Source organism: Acipenser ruthenus, chromosome 5 (genome assembly GCF_902713425.1).
Source record: "Acipenser ruthenus chromosome 5, fAciRut3.2 maternal haplotype, whole genome shotgun sequence".
Taxonomy (NCBI): Eukaryota; Metazoa; Chordata; class Actinopteri; order Acipenseriformes; family Acipenseridae; genus Acipenser; species Acipenser ruthenus.
In genome coordinates this window covers 85,849,198-85,865,486 of record NC_081193.1, presented here as the reverse complement: position 1 = coordinate 85,865,486, position 16,289 = coordinate 85,849,198, and the positions used below count along the sequence as shown (strand labels likewise).

Below are 16,289 nucleotides of genomic sequence, written 5' to 3'. Positions count from 1 at the left end.
GCATGCTATTCATTTTAGCTAATTTCACCATGTCCGTGTGTACACACATTTAAATGGATGTTTATTGAGTAATCCTGAAGCAAGCATACAGCAGTCTTAATGTATTTTTTTGTTTAGGGTAGAACAGGGTGTTTATTGATTGATAACTGACTCTAGACTAGCTCTTTTTGATGAACTCCACTTAACCATCTGCAACATTCAGCCTTTTGTGCTTGCTGTATCTCATAAATTTGAGGTCTATAATTTGCCAATAATTGCTTTTGAGGCTGTTTTCACTTTCATCTCTGCAAGAATGTGGTCAACATATGCGTCCAACTGCCTCAGCAAGTCGAGTGGAAGACCCCTCCAACTTGAATTCCTTGGCCAGCAAGAGTGTGTTGTACTCTCTCAACGCCTTCTTTGTCTGGAACTCCTTCAAGGCCACTGCTTTATGTCTTCTAGTGTACCTAAAGGAACCTGCAATGGTTCACTCGCCCCACACCCAATCACAAGGTCTTCACCCCTTTCTTCTATACCTCTTCCAAGTCGGCCGGCTGAACACCAGGGTGATGATCAGTGCCGGTTTCTCTCCAGTCCCAGGCACGGCTCCCTCCAGGACACACTGCAGTGCTTTAGGAGTCTGAACACCCTCTCACGTTCACGTGACCCAAAGACAGGGACGTGGTCTCTGGTGCTGACATCTCGCTCGCTGACGCTGATAACATTAATGACAGGGACGTGGTCTCTGGTGCTGACATTTCGCTCGCTGACGCTGATAACATAAGCAACCCCTTTTCGTGTTTTTGGTCTCCCGTGACTGACACATCCCTCACCCCTGAACCTATGTATGACCTTCTTTACTTAAATGTATGGCATCTTTTAAGTTTCTTGAAAATCACTAAAGAAAGAGTTTGAGGACTGAACAGCATTTGCAGACTTAGCTAATTAGGGGTTTCAGCCGTGAAGGATAGCATTTTAAATCATTGTTGCATTTATATTAAGGTAAAACCTATAAGAAGTTATGAATGAGCATTTTTTCCCTTTTCAGATATTTCTAAGCACTACAGCCAGAAAGCTGTACTTGAACAAGAACTTCTGACGGTCGCACAGAAGCTTCGAACCACCAATGAGTGTATCCTGACCTCCCTTGTGTCTTTGACCAACATTACTGGAAAGGTAACTGAGACACTATGCATGCAGAACCGTGCAGGCAGAGAAGGGGCTCTGAATCTATCATCTAAACAACGAATTAACTTAAACTCCGTGTGTATATACAGTGCTACCCTGTTATAATGCGGTTGACGGGGTCCTTAATTGGAGATCGCGTTATTTGTGTTTCGCCTTATAACCAATATTGGCATTTTTGTTCCCGAAGTGATTTATAATGCCCACAAGTCACGGTTTATTGGGATGATTACTTCGTGGGCCACACCAAAAACAACAAACAGTCTTGCACTCTGACAGCAGCACATTTGCGAGTCAAAATTGCATTAGGGGGGAAATGGGAGCGACCTTACCATGTTATAACCGATTCCACACTATAACAAGTTGCGGGTTAGCACTGTATTTATAATATGTATGTATGTATATATATATATATATATATATATATATAACCTGCTGGCTGAGGGGGATTTACAACTGTTTAAAAATGAAGTCTTAAAAGTATATTCATTAGAACTTACCAGTTAAATGCAGATGCCTTTTGAATGAGCACCATATGGCAACCATATGGTAACATTATTAAAATGCTGTATAATACTTACTTATCTTGCTACATCTTGCACCAGGACCTTGTGAGTGTTCATCCCCGTTCACTTCACAAAATAACAAAAGTGGATTGCGTTATGTAAATGTAGCTGGATGTGTATAGGGGTCGCAAAGTGTTGCTGATGCAATGCTTAATAATACATTGCATCTTTCAAGCAACCGGTGATTGGAGTGGGAGAAGCACCTTCATGAAGTTTATTGCTGCTCTTTTCCACTTGCATGTGAACCTGTTTATATAAATAATGGGAGCCCTGCTGTGGTGTTTTATGTGCTTGTTGCCTGGGAGTTGACGGATTGGATGTTTATATTTGCAAAGATAGTTATAGGAAGCCCTTTGACTGTTTGCAGAATAAATAGCTTTATTTTACAGATGTGTTGGCCTCTCCTGTTACAAGCTGAAATGTATGAATACAAAGTACAAGATTTGATCTTTTAAAATGTATTACATAATGTATTATAGGCCTGTGTCATGCTTAGCTTTTCAACTACAAGACACTTTAAGACTAAGGTGCAACAAGAGTTCCTGTTTGTAGTGATCTGCGGCTACCATAGGACTCAATCTCGATTTTAAATGGATTCATAATCAGAAGGATAATGTCCTGTAATAAACCTCAGAATCAAGTCTGCGTCCAAGTTGTTTTCTTACCTGTGCCTCATTATGGAATCTAAATAATGGCAGAGTTAAGTACTGCTAAATCACTAAATAGGACCCATCTTTGGCACATGTTTTTACAAACTGAAATGCACTAATGAAACTCACGTACATATAGTTATTATTTTATTTATTTATTTTTAAAAATGTAGTCGTCAATTATTTGTATTATTTTCTTCCAATTTGGAATGGCCAATTATTTTTAGGCTCAGCACACCATAACCACCCCTGCGCTGACCCGGGAGGGCTGTCCTCCGAAGCGTGTGCCGTCAGCCGACCGCTTTTTTTCACACTGCGGACTGACCATGCAGCCACCCAAGAGCTACAGCGTCGGAGGACAATGCCACTCTAGGGCAGCTTACAGGCAAGCCCGCAGGCGCCTGGCCAGACTACAGGGGTCGCTGGTGCGTGCCGAGGACTCCCTGGCCGACCTAAACTCTCCACCCCCCAGGCGACGCTCGGCCAATTGTGCGCCGCCCCCTGGGAGCTCCCGTCCACGGTCGGTTGTGGAATAGCCTGGACTCGAACCGGCAATGTCCCGGCTATAGGGCGCATCCTGCACTCCACGCGGAGTGCCTTTACCGGATGCGCCACTCGGGAGCCCCAAGTACATGTAGTTATAAAGTTAAATTGTAGCAATGTTACCGTCACATTTTTTAATGACTGATCCACAAATCGGAGCTTCATTTTATTTGTATATCTTTTTAACATGCTTTGTTTCTTTCCTTTAGATTGCTAAATATTTCAGCAACAAACTGGATTTCTTCACTGCCTCGACAGGCTACGGTCCAAGAGCAGGGACTGGGACAATGAACCCCCTTCATGCAGAGTCAATGTTACAGTGCAAGAAGAGAGCAGCTGGCTATATCCAAGCCCTGAAGAAGGTTGGTAGAATTGATTGCTTCCCTCTCCCTGTCTCACCCCAACAATGTTAAGCAAGCATACTGTTCAGTGGTAGGATAAAGGTTACACAGCGGTGACGGATGAGGGTGTGTTTGTTGTAATCTTGTAGCCACTTCATCCTGTTTAGTCTAAAGTTGTACATGGGAAAGAAAGCATTCAAGATGGAACATCTTCGTGTTAACAGAGTCCTGCTTCATCCCAATTTAAAAGCAGTGTCACTGTAGAGAACCTTGCACAGTTCAGGGCTCATACCCATCATCTCCTGACAACACAACCGCCTGTGTTGTAGAGCTTTAATCCATGCATGGAAGTGTTCTGAACCTGTGATGATAGAAAGGGTTCCTTGATTATGTGAAGAAAGCAATGTAGCAATTTTTTAATGGGGTTCACCACTTTGTTTTTTTTTTTGTTTTTTTATTTTAGCCACTGCCAGAATCTGTCTAACACAACAGGTAATGTTCCATTATTTCTTTTTAATTTGCGGTTACTGCACATAACAGTCTGGGGGCACGTGTCCAACGTTGGTAAGGCAGGGGTAGCTAAAACACCTATCTTAAGACTTGGAGTTCAAGTCCAGTTGCAAACTAGCCAGAAAACATTAAGTTTACTATATAACATCACATCACTTACCACTACTGCCTACACTTTTGGACATATTCCTTGATGGATGAAAAGGTAGCTGCATTAGTCCAGAGATGATAGACAAAGAGAAGGAGATGTGATATCTTTTATTGGACTAACTAAATAAGAATTAATCACAAGCTTTCGAGACCTCAAGGTCTCTTCAGGTGAAAGTAGGAAACATTGTAAACATCAATCTCACTTTCCTACTTTCACCTGAAGAAGAGACCTTGAGGTCTCGAAAGCTTGTGATTAATTATTATTTAGTTAGTCCAATAAGAAATATCACATCTCCTTCTCTTTGTCGGACATATTCCTGTAATATATTTTCTAACTACAGTGTAAATGTGTTCTCTGAACATCCTGTGAACGCTTTCTGTAACCATCACAGCATCTGCCGCTTGCATCCAAATTAAGGCATCACATAATGGGGAAAGCTTTCTAAAAGTCTCTTAAACAGTAAAAGGAGGGTTGGGTTTTCTTTGGCAGGTCCATCAGAGCCAGGAGAAGATTGCAAAGCTGGAGCAGGAGAAGGAGCACTGGATGCTGGAGGCACAGCTGGCCAGGATCAGGCTGGAGAAGGAGAACCAGCGGATCAGTGAGCTGGAGGCTAAGCTTGCGGACTCGAGCAGCGGCCAGCCCACCCCGGAGAGCCCCAGTGCCCAGACCACACCAGAGGAGGGCGAGGAGCCAGGAGAAAGGGGCCTGGGAGAACACTTCACCGTGCAAGCCTGGTGAGCCTCATCGTACTGTCATCCCTTGGCGTTTAGGGATGGGCCCACAGTATGCAACTAGCATGTTCTTATATTCCACACTAAAAGAAGGTAGATACAGGGTCCCCAGTACATTTGATTGAAGTTTCAAGTTCCAGTTGTAATGTCCTATCCCCTAATGTTTTCATGATCATTCTGTGGTCCTTATTACAAATACTAATAATAATTGTTTTTATATGTCTGTGTTAAGCTGAGGAAGGTGCTTCTACCTGAGTTTAGGAGCTGCTCTTCAGTAAAAGCTCTGTGTTTACTAGATTCCCATTTGCAGTTAGGAGAATTGGATAAAAGCCCTGGCAAATATTCTGCTTTCTTAAATACAACCCCCCCCCCCCTCAACCACACACACCCCGTAAGACGTCTCTTCTGGACAGCAGCATATAAGCAATCTTTTGTTTGAAGATCATTATTTGACTACCGTACTGTAGATCAGCAGCTTTTTCTAATTTAATCCAGAGATCAGGGGGGAGGGGTGGATAACAATAACCTGGAAAGGGTTCCTTCTGCTGTATCCAACTGGAAGTTGTAATGCTTTATAATAATCTAAAGTTCTGCTGCTGTGTTCCAGATCGGAATGTTGACAACTAAGAGTGAAGAAGTGAAGGTATGGATTGACTTTAAAAAAAATAAATAAATAAAGAAATTCAGTCAGAATTCAGTCAAAGTCCCTGCTTGTTCATAGATAATACTGTGTGTGTGTATCTGAATTACAAAAAATCATGAGGTCGAGTTTACATAAACTACCAAGCAGTTGATCTAACAGACTAATACTAGAGCGGTGTGGTATGTAATAGAGCTGTTTCAAGCATGCAGATTTCTTAAGTGGTTTTGACTTCCTTTAAGAACGCTCTCTCTCCATTGACTGTTCAGCATGTACTGGAACAGTATGTAGATCTTCTGTTCACTAATGTACTATCAGGGCATGAAGGGCAAGGCAATATTGCCTTTGTTGGGCGTGAAGATTCAGGGGCACCAAGGCAGTTCTAGGGGGCAAAAAAACATAAATCCAACCCAAGGCGATTTCATACTCATTCATAAAACAACAAACATATTAGTGGCGGTTTTTTTTACTGAATTCGGGAGCACACCACTGATTAATACACAGATTAGACTAGAGGCTTAAATACAGCCTTAGTGATAAAACAGCACAAATAAGCGATGTCAGTAAAGGGAAAGCTTAAAAAAAAGATTGATTTTCAGGCAAACTGGCTGAAGATTTACCTATGGCTGGAGTTTAATAATGATAGTGGTCAAATGAGTTGTTCGGCCTGCAGTGTAGTTTGCAAACCACTGTTACAAAACCTGTACAAACAACACAGCTTTGAAAAAAAAAATCGAAATAGAAACTTCGTCAAGAAATGGAGAGTGCGGTGCATCAGTGATGAACAGCTGGATGTACACAATGTCACATTTACATTTGAGGTACTTTGTACATTTCAAGAAACTATATAGTTGCAGAGGATTTACAGTTTTGTTATTGTGCATTGCTGGACACTCAATTCAAGAAAAAAAGTATGCTGTTTTTAAGCATACACAGTCTAACCCCTTTTGTGAAAGCACATGTTTTACTACTTAAAAAGCAGAACTACGTAAGGTAGTGAGAATGTCTTACACAAAAATAAATGAAAACAGAAATCGATCTACTTGTCAAGATTGTGTTTTGTTCACTATTATGTTATCTCTCCTACTAGTTTGATATCACAGGGAACTGCTACTTGAACCATGTCATAGCTACTTGCTTAGTTACTTTTTTTTGGTGGAAGAATTTGAGCAAAATTAATAATTATCTACCTATTTTGTGTTCAATTTTAGCATTGGTGTTTTGGGGGGAATAACACCAAATTACAAAACCGCAACGGTCATTAAAATGTCTATATAAATTAGCAATATTATACACTTAAGACATGAAAGGAGTTAGAATGTGTATTGCACCATTGCATTTTAAAGTATTGCAATTTTAAGCACGTTCTGTCACAATTCGATTTCATTCTGTCTAATCTTGTCCTTTCTGCAATACTGTATTTGACAACTGTAAGTTCACATTATTTTTACTCTATTATTATTAGTATTGTTGTTGGGGCCGAATTGTTGGGCACCCATTTCTTACCTGAACATTAGGTAATTCCTAGAACACTTCACTGCTGCTTTAGATAGCTCTTCCTTCTTTCTCACAGATGGAAAGATCACACAGTGACGCTACCAGTGAACATGTGTGATTGAAAATTCTGGAAGTGCGGTCATATTGAGCTCAGTCTAACAGCGTCCCTCCCTCTGTTTGCCCTTCATTAACCAATGATAGAGTACATCTTTCTCGTGGCTTAGTGCTGGGAGGTGCACAGTAAAAAGAATGACAACAATAATACATTATGATAATGAGTCATTTTCTCGCAGGACGAGATTAGACCAAATTAAATTGAATTGTGACAGAACGGGCCAGCTGACGCGCGGAGCAAGTTTGTGAATGGGTTGTAGATCAGATGTGCTGAGCAGGGTTGTGAATGGGTTGTAGATCAGATGTGCTGAGCAAGTTTGTGAATGGGTGGTAGATCAGATGTGCTGAGCAGGTTTGTGAATGGGTGGTAGATCAGATGTGCTGAGCAGGGTTGTGAATGGGTTGTAGATCAGATGTGCTGAGCAGGGTTGTGAATGGGTTGTAGATCAGATGTGCTGAGCAGGGTTGTGAATGGGTTGTAGATCAGATGTGCTGGTGCTGAGGGACACCGGCGGCAATGACAGGCGGGTTTACAGGCAGCTTTTGCAGTAAGTCTTTTTCAATTTGAGAGGCATTGGGGCAATTGCCGCCGGTTATTTCGCACCCTGTACTATTAACTCCAGTTAATGGAAATGTTCATGGACCCACAAAGATTATGCCTAAAAAAGCCATGAGCACCATGTATTTATTAATGTGTTTCCATTTAGTGCTCATGAGAGGTGAGGGTCAATGGCCCGGCTACACAGTGCCTTCAGTCTTTACAAACACTTCTCAATCCTGATGCCATTCAGTCCTGAGCACCTCTCGAGCAGACCTGTCAATTGTGCTGAATTGTGGGGTGGTTTTTGTGATCTGGAATGATTGCTATGGTGAAGTTGAGGCCTTGTGATCTGTGATGTGTGTGTGTGTATCTCTCTCTCTCTCTCTGTATAGGTCCCAGATGAGGAGTGTCTGGAGCAGCTCATTAAGAGTCACTACATGAGCAGAGTGGTGGAGCTGACGTCCCAGCTGCAGGTGGCAGACAGCAGTGTTGTTCATTTCAATGCAGAGGTTAGTCGCAACACCATCTGTGTGCTTGGTACCAGAGTGTACATCCACAGGCATTTAGTGCCCTGGAAAAGCACTGGGAGGACTGCCTTGAAGATGTGGCCTGTCCTGTAAATCAGAAAACATTATCGTCACGCCAGAAAACGTTGACTAATGGTTTAACATCTGCTTTGTTAACGAGAGTGGTTGGTGGATGACCTACCCAGTCTGGGTCTAGCAAACCAACAGTCTTTTTAAGGCTGGCCTTGGCAGTTTGTAAGGCAGCATCCTGACTTGGTGGCAGGTCACTGCTGGAAAACGGATTGCAAACTCAATGGGGTGTTAGTCTTTGATGATAGAAATGGAAAGACAGGAACAAGCCTCATGCCTGTTCATATTTTGGGCATGTGATTTTTTGATTTTTTGTGTTTGTTTTTGCTGTTTTTTTGCTTTTATAAAATTATTGTGCAGTTGCGATACAATATGCTTTATATTAAAGCAAATTGTCAAAATCATTATATGTAGGCAGTTGTGTTTAAAGCATGCATTCTATACTAATGCTGCCTCCTTTGTTATACTTATGCTTTCAATATCTTTTTCAATATAGTCTCAATAATAAGGGTAATAAGTAAGATAGGGGGTGAACAGATTAGAGTAAAAATATCAAAGCAATCTGGACAGGAAGTGAGTAGATGAGATAGCTGGACCACCATGAACAGGAGATTGCCTGCTAATGGAAAGACTGGATTGGATTTCCACAGCCTGCCTAATGGTCTTTCCACTTGGCAGGTTTCAGATCAGGTTTGGCAGCAGTTTCTGTTCCCATATGGTTCAAGTTATCAAAAATGTGTTGAATATATAAATATAAAGCTGCTTTGAGATAAAGGCAGATTTGTGATACTGGCACCAGTGCGTGGAATCTTTCATTGGTTTTTCTTTTTGTTTTAAATGTTATTTATCTTAACATGTAAAACATTTTAAGGCAAAAAAAATCTGATACTAGGACGGTAAATGTGGACATAAGAACATAAAATTTACGAACGAGAGGAGGACATTCGGCCATCTGTGCTCGTCCGGTTCTTTGTAGCTGATTGAGCTCAAACCTTTGTCAAGTTGGGTCTTAAAGGATCCAATTGCTGCAGCTTCAACAACATGACTATGTAACCCATTCCATACCCTCACCACTGTGTGAAGAAGTATCTCCTTCCCTCTGTCCCAAGTCTGTCTCCACTTAATTTCCAACTGTGTCCTCGGGTTCTGATTTCTGTGCTGTGCTTTAAGTATTGGTTAGGTTTAACTATGTCAACTCCTTTGAGATGTTACTTGCTGTATATTACTTTACACCATATGTAATAAGTCCACCTTGGCTGCAGTATTGAGTTCATTTTGACAGGTTTGCTGTTTGCACTGAGTGTTCTTGCGTTTTTGGTTCACAGTGCCGGGCTCTTGCTAAACGATTAACTCTTGCTGAGAAATCGAGACATATGCTGACAGAGGAGGTGAAGCTGGCCAGACAGAATGTCAGTCGCTTGCAGGTGAGCATGTATACAGACTTACAATGACTTTATATTTCAATTCACCATTTCAGATGCATGCCATTTTTAGTCCCAGTGTAATGTCGGACTTGGTTATTGATAGCTGGCCAGTGTTTTCTTTCATTGCTTGTGCCCAATATATCAAATAAGGAGTATTTTAACACCATAATAGTAAATACATCACATGTTATTAGTATAACAAGTTCCTAAGCTATAATTGTGTTTAAATAGATAACGTAGAAACCTGTATAAGCTTATGTTTGGTTTGGAGTGAGATAGTGACAAGTTTAAAACTGGGGTTTCCTGTGTCCCTACATCTGAAAGTGTCTTTGAGGAATGGAATCAGACTGGACTAGATAGATAGATAGATAGATAGAAATTCTAGCTCTTCATGTTCTAAAAGTGGTTTGTAACTGAAGGAAATGCCTTGTGCAATGAACTGTTGTATGTTTCTTTTAAAGATATACTGGGAGTAATGCCAGAAAGTGCTGAGCCGTGAGGAGATTACTAGGTCAAAAATGTGCAAGCTTTATTTGCATTAGAGCAGTAGATCTTCCTACTGAAAACAAAAAATCATCAGATACTGTAGACCTAAGACTGGAGTCTTATACAGGGGTGTAGAGTGAGGACCATTCTAGTGTAGGCATTTGTTACATCCATCTCATGAACTACTTTATTGAACTCTTAAGCAGTTCATCATTTAAAAGAGTAAGTAGCTGAGGTGTCATGCAGAGTGCATCTTATTGAAATTTCTCACATGTTCTGTGTTTTTGTTCTGTTAAGCTGCTTTAATCTGAGTCCTGAGGCTGCTCTTCAGCAGTTCTAGTTGCCTGTTCTAGGCTTATTAACCCAGATCAGCCAATGTGTTTTTATGGAAGAAACAGCCAGCGCCATCTGATGGATCAAGTTTCCTTTTGTATACCTGTAAATACAGGCACGGTGTTCACTAGATGGTGCTAGCTCTTGTTAACATAGACACACTGGCTGCCTGGGCTACATAAGTCTATAGCAGGCAACTGGAACTGAAGAGCAGCGTCTGAATTCAAAGTACCTAAACATAGACTTATTGAAAACAATATTTCTGTGTGTGCTTTTTAACATCTCTGATGATTGCAAACATAAAAATAAAAAATACAAAAACGGAACCTACTTTTTAAATAATAATAATAATAATAATAATAATAATAATAATAATAATAATAATAGTACTATTCTTTAATTTTTATATAGCGCCTAAATGCAGAGCATCTCAAGCGCTTTACTATATAAAACACAGGAACGATAAAAACACAGCAAAATTCATTGTAAAAACACAGCAGGTACATAGACAATACATATTTTTAGCTTAAAATATAAAACAAAGCGATATGTAGTTCCAAATTACATAAAAACCTAACTGTGATAGAATGCCAATCGGTAAAAATGTGTTTTTAGTTGTTTCTTAAAAATATCTATGGTTTTAGAGTCCTTGATTGCCTGCCCGATCCCCCATAGAACAAAGCTTAGCTCTGGGACTTCTTAACAACCAGAGGTCGCAGAACGCACATTACATGCAGGAATGTACTTTAACAGGTCTGAGATGTAGCTGGGAGCCAGTTAAGGGCCCTACAGGAACATTCTGAAGTCGATCCTGCTCTTAACAGGCAACCTGTGTGAAGAAGCCAGAACTGGTATCTTAAACATACAGTGCCTTGCGAAAGTATTCGGCCCCCTTGAACTTTGCGACCTTTTGCCACATTCCAGGCTTCAAACATAAAGATATGAAACTGTAATTTTTTGTGAAGAATCAACAGCAAGTGGGACACAATCATGAAGTGGAACGAAATTTATTGGATATTTCAAACTTTTTTAACAAATAAAAAACTGAAAAATTGGGCGTGCAAAATTATTCAGCCCCCTTAAGTTAATACTTTGTAGCGCCACCTTTTGCTGCGATTACAGCTGTAAGTCGCTTGGGGTATGTCTCTATCAGTTTTGCACATCGAGAGACTGAAATTTTTGCCCATTCCTCCTTGCAAAACAGCTCGAGCTCAGTGAGGTTGGATGGAGAGCATTTGTGAACAGCAGTTTTCAGTTCTTTCCACAGATTCTCGATTGGATTCAGGTCTGGACTTTGACTTGGCCATTCTAACACCTGGATATGTTTATTTGTGAACCATTCCATTGTAGATTTTGCTTTATGTTTTGGATCATTGTCTTGTTGGAAGACAAATCTCCGTCCCAGTCTCAGGTCTTTTGCAGACTCCATCAGGTTTTCTTCCAGAATGGTCCTGTATTTGGCTCCATCCATCTTCCCATCAATTTTAACCATCTTCCCTGTCCCTGCTGAAGAAAAGCAGGCCCAAACCATGATGCTGCCACCACCATGTTTGACAGTGGGGATGGTGTGTTCAGGGTGATGAGCTGTGTTGCTTTTACGCCAAACATAACGTTTTGCATTGTTGCCAAAAAGTTCGATTTTGGTTTCATCTGACCAGAGCACCTTCTTCCACATGTTTGGTGTGTCTCCCAGGTGGCTTGTGGCAAACTGTAAACAACACTTTTTATGGATATCTTTAAGAAATGGCTTTCTTCTTGCCACTCTTCCATAAAGGCCAGATTTGTGCAGTATACGACTGATTGTTGTCCTATGGACAGAGTCTCCCACCTCAGCTGTAGATCTCTGCAGTTCATCCAGAGTGATCATGGGCCTCTTGGCTGCATCTCTGATCAGTCTTCTCCTTGTATGAGCTGAAAGTTTAGAGGGACGGCCAGGTCTTGGTAGATTTGCAGTGGTCTGATACTCCTTCCATTTCAATATTATCGCTTGCACAGTGCTCCTTGGGATGTTTAAAGCTTGGGAAATCTTTTTGTATCCAAATCCGGCTTTAAACTTCTCCACAACAGTATCTCGGACCTGCCTGGTGTGTTCCTTGTTCTTCATGATGCTCTCTGCGCTTTAAACGGACCTCTGAGACTATCACAGTGCAGGTGCATTTATACGGAGACTTGATTACACACAGGTGGATTCTATTTATCATCATTAGTCATTTAGGTCAACATTGGATCATTCAGAGATCCTCACTGAACTTCTGGAGAGAGTTTGCTGCACTGAAAGTAAAGGGGCTGAATAATTTTGCACGCCCAATTTTTCAGTTTTTTATTTGTTAAAAAAGTTTGAAATATCCAATAAATTTTGTTCCACTTCATGATTGTGTCCCACTTGTTGTTGATTCTTCACAAAAATTACAGTTTCATATCTTTATGTTTGAAGCCTGAAATGTGGCAAAAGGTCGCAAAGTTCAAGGGGGCCGAATACTTTCGCAAGGCACTGTATAAAGTGAAATGGCCCTCGAGAGGCACCCCTAGCTTAATAATATTAACCTGCTGCCTTTCCATATTCCAGGATGAATTGACTACAACCAAAAGGAGTTACGAGGACCAGCTGAGTATGATGAGTGATCACCTGTGCAGTATGAATGAAACGCCGACAAAACAAAGGGAAGAAATTGACACTCTGAGAATGGGCAGTAAGGTGAACTTGATCGCGAGTTTAAGTTTTCTCTTATAAAGATTCACAGAGATTTGAAACGGGGCTCCTTACTTGCAGGAACAATCATGATCTTATACTTGGATTTACAAAAATATATATATTTTCTTGATAACAGTAATTTCAAAATGACCTAAAAGAACACATACTAACTAGGAGAAGCAAAACATGTGATCCCAAGCTCAATACTAAAATGATATGAGCACAAATGTAGGTGCCATTTTTTAGATAAGATAAGATTTGAATGCACTGTGCCACATAGCTCTTTATTGTTATTGTTCCAGGGTGTGTTTTTTTCATTCAACAACACTGCTATCTTACCCAGAATGTCGGAAGTAGCCATGATCAATACAAAGAGTTCTGCGATACTGGCCTTAATAAACACAAACCTGAGTTTTTGCTGTCTTGGCTGTCTGAGTGCTGAGTGTTATAGATTGCTGTGCCACTGAACTGGAAGATTTTTTTTTTTTCTTGTAACACGAGTTTGAGAAGGAAATCAATGTGCTCTAAAACTCTCAGGCATGTGAAAATGAAGGACGAGGAAATGGGCTGATGTGAAAAGCACCTGTCTGAGCATTGGGAAAGCACTTAACCTTGTGAGTTTAGACCAGGCCACCAATGATCGAATGACGTATGGAGGAAACTTAACAGACACAAAGCAGTTCATTGAGTTTGGGAGTCAACAGGGTGCACACACATCACTGGGTCAAAAGGTCATAGGTCATAAAGCTGTCGGAGTAGCGGAAGTCCTGTAGCTTGTCAATGAAGGCATTGAAGAAGACATACACTATTGTTGAAAGTTTGTCTACTGGTAACGTTTAAGCCCTTTTTTTAAAAACTTATAATGGTTTTAAAGTAATGCCTGAATAACACTGAATAAAATATAGGCGCACTGTTCCATCTTACTGATGAGATGTACAAGTAAGTTCTTGTCTACTTCAAGGGCCAAACCATTCCCCTGGGATTAGTGGAAGAAATGCATTATGGTCCTGGGGTCTTGGCTGATTTACTAAGGGTAGTAACGCAAACATTCCAGATCGCTGTGCATTGATCGTGGCTCATTCTGATGTTCATGATAAGACAACAATGTTTTTGAATTAAAAAAATATGCATAGACAGCCCCTGGACCATTATTAATACATTCAGTTGGCTTAATAAAGAAAGGATCAGGGATTCAAATCTAGTTCCACTTTTAGCATGCATGGTTGAACATCACAAAAATGGCACCTTTCCTGTCACTCTGAAAACCAAAAGCCAAATATTGGGTGAATGTAAGCAATATCATATACAGTATATGGCGACTGAGATGTTCTGTTAAATCCAGAGGCTACACCCCGTTGACTGTCTGCACCACACACAATCCAGCTGTGATTATTCCTATGATGACTGGTATAGGTATCGATAGATAAATAGATATGTTATATTGCATGGGAGCAGAGTAAACTTTTGTTTTTTTTTACCGTTGCAGGGAAATTCCAAGAAGAGTAAGAGTCGATAGGCAGCAAACAGCTGCTCCTTGAGTCTGGATTCGACAGCTGAGGACGTGACCAAACCTGAACACGGGGAAACTGAAAATGCCAAACAGTGGCCCCTTTCCTCTTTTACAGGACATTACAGAGTGTGGCTGGAGCAGCAGAGGGTGTATCTGAGAGCCAAGGATCAAAATAACCAACAAAAACTTGACTTAACTGTCTTAATTGAATTGCCAGCAACTGGCTTTGTGACGTACAGTACACCCTCGCTATAACAAACCTGTTGGGGGCCAAGCCTTTTGTTCATTATATCGAGGGGTTTGTTATAGCGAAAGAACAATCAAAATGAACAATAAACTGTTGGAGTAAGTTAATGAGATGATAGTGTGAATAAAAGTAGAATTACTTGTATGTGCTGGTCTCATGTATGCAGTATTCTGCCTTTGCTTTATCCTATTCGTTGAAGAATTAAAACGCAGTACAAAAAGCAAAAGTCCAGAATTGAATTCAAAATGAATCTTTTCAAAGTGCACCAAATCTTAATCTAACATGCAAGAATCCCAAACTCATCTTTTATTCCAAATCAACCTGACATGAAAAGTTCATCAGATCCTCAAGTTTTTTTTTTTGTTGTTTTTTTTTTTTCTTTAATCAATTTTGCTGTGCCGCATGGTTGCTGAACAAGCCAAAAAACAGAGTGCTTTTTGACAACCCATATTCACGACAGAGATATGCCTGCGTTACAAATTTTTTCAAACAATCAACATAGTTTAAAGCTTTCATAGTTACACAGCGCACGCTTTTTATTAAGACAGTAGAGCTGACCTCACTTCGGAGGTGGCATCCTGTGTGTGAGCCAACATAGGAAACAGGCAAATTAAGATTGAAAACCAAAGTAAAAGCATCATGTTCACAAGTAATTCATAAAAGTTTACAATCTTGTCCCCCATCATCAGGCTAATGCATTTTTGATAGCTTAAGCACAGGGGACAGGGAGGAGCTGTCACATAGCCACAGGCTCTCCAGGTCCTATAAATTCCAGGTCCAGTTTACAGGCGGTGGCTCTAACCTGAAATGTGTATATTCCTTCTTTTTAACCTGTTTCATACAGGTCCATTTACATTCTGTATGTAGACAAGGACCTACCATATCATCATGGAATATCAATGCATAGGAATCAATATTGGATTAACAGGAACATAAAAAAATAAAAAAATCATATTGTTTGTATCGTGCAGTTTTTAAATGACATTTTATTTGTTAATTAAAAGAAATAAAAGTTTGTATATTTTATAATCTGTATGTGTTTAGGTTTTTAGTTTTTTTTGCAGGGTTTTCTTTCTTGGCAGGCATAAATCTGGCCCAGTCAGTGTGAAAAATGATCTTCATCTACACTTTACTGTCTCATTAAAATACGACAATTGTTCTAAATAAACCGGTACAAAACAGCTACTTTTGAGTTCTATTTTTATTGAAAGCAACAATAACTGTGACTCTAGCTATCAAGCTGAATTCTTAACTATACCTGTACCACCTTGCAATAAACGTTTTTCTTTTCTGGAGAACTTATGCAATGTTTATTATAAAATGCACACAAAGAGATAGATGATTATGAAGAAGCTAAAACTTTTCTCTCATAAAACAAGTGTATTGGCATTCAAGTGCTCCAGAGAAAGAATGGTAGTTGGAGCAAAAGAGAAGCAGGAGATTAGGGTAGTGATGGGAAAAGTGAAGCCTCCTGAACCACTGAACCCTCTGAATCATTTGTTTTGCAAAAAGATTCACTGAGCCGAAGCACATGAAGCGCGTCATGCTCTTCA

The 16,289-nt window shown here is 40.3% G+C and overlaps 1 protein-coding gene and 1 pseudogene across 1 annotated transcript in view; one reads left to right on the top strand and one right to left on the bottom strand.

The window, feature by feature from the left end:
* The window catches only part of LOC117402857 (protein phosphatase 1 regulatory subunit 21-like), a 28,074-nt gene extending 12,157 nt beyond the window's left edge, over positions 1-15,917 (top strand). Inside the window, exons 13-20 of the mRNA XM_059024697.1 lie at positions 1,028-1,155; positions 3,133-3,285; positions 4,415-4,648; positions 5,264-5,293; positions 7,841-7,957; positions 9,370-9,468; positions 12,854-12,982; positions 14,466-15,917. Coding sequence (XP_058880680.1) covers positions 1,028-1,155; positions 3,133-3,285; positions 4,415-4,648; positions 5,264-5,293; positions 7,841-7,957; positions 9,370-9,468; positions 12,854-12,982; positions 14,466-14,495 — 920 coding nt within the window. The 3' untranslated portion in view covers positions 14,496-15,917. The remainder of the gene's footprint in view (positions 1-1,027; positions 1,156-3,132; positions 3,286-4,414; positions 4,649-5,263; positions 5,294-7,840; positions 7,958-9,369; positions 9,469-12,853; positions 12,983-14,465) is intronic.
* LOC117402930 (mth938 domain-containing protein-like) lies at positions 321-680 on the bottom strand (annotated as a pseudogene).
* Positions 15,918-16,289: the final 372 nt, after the last annotated feature.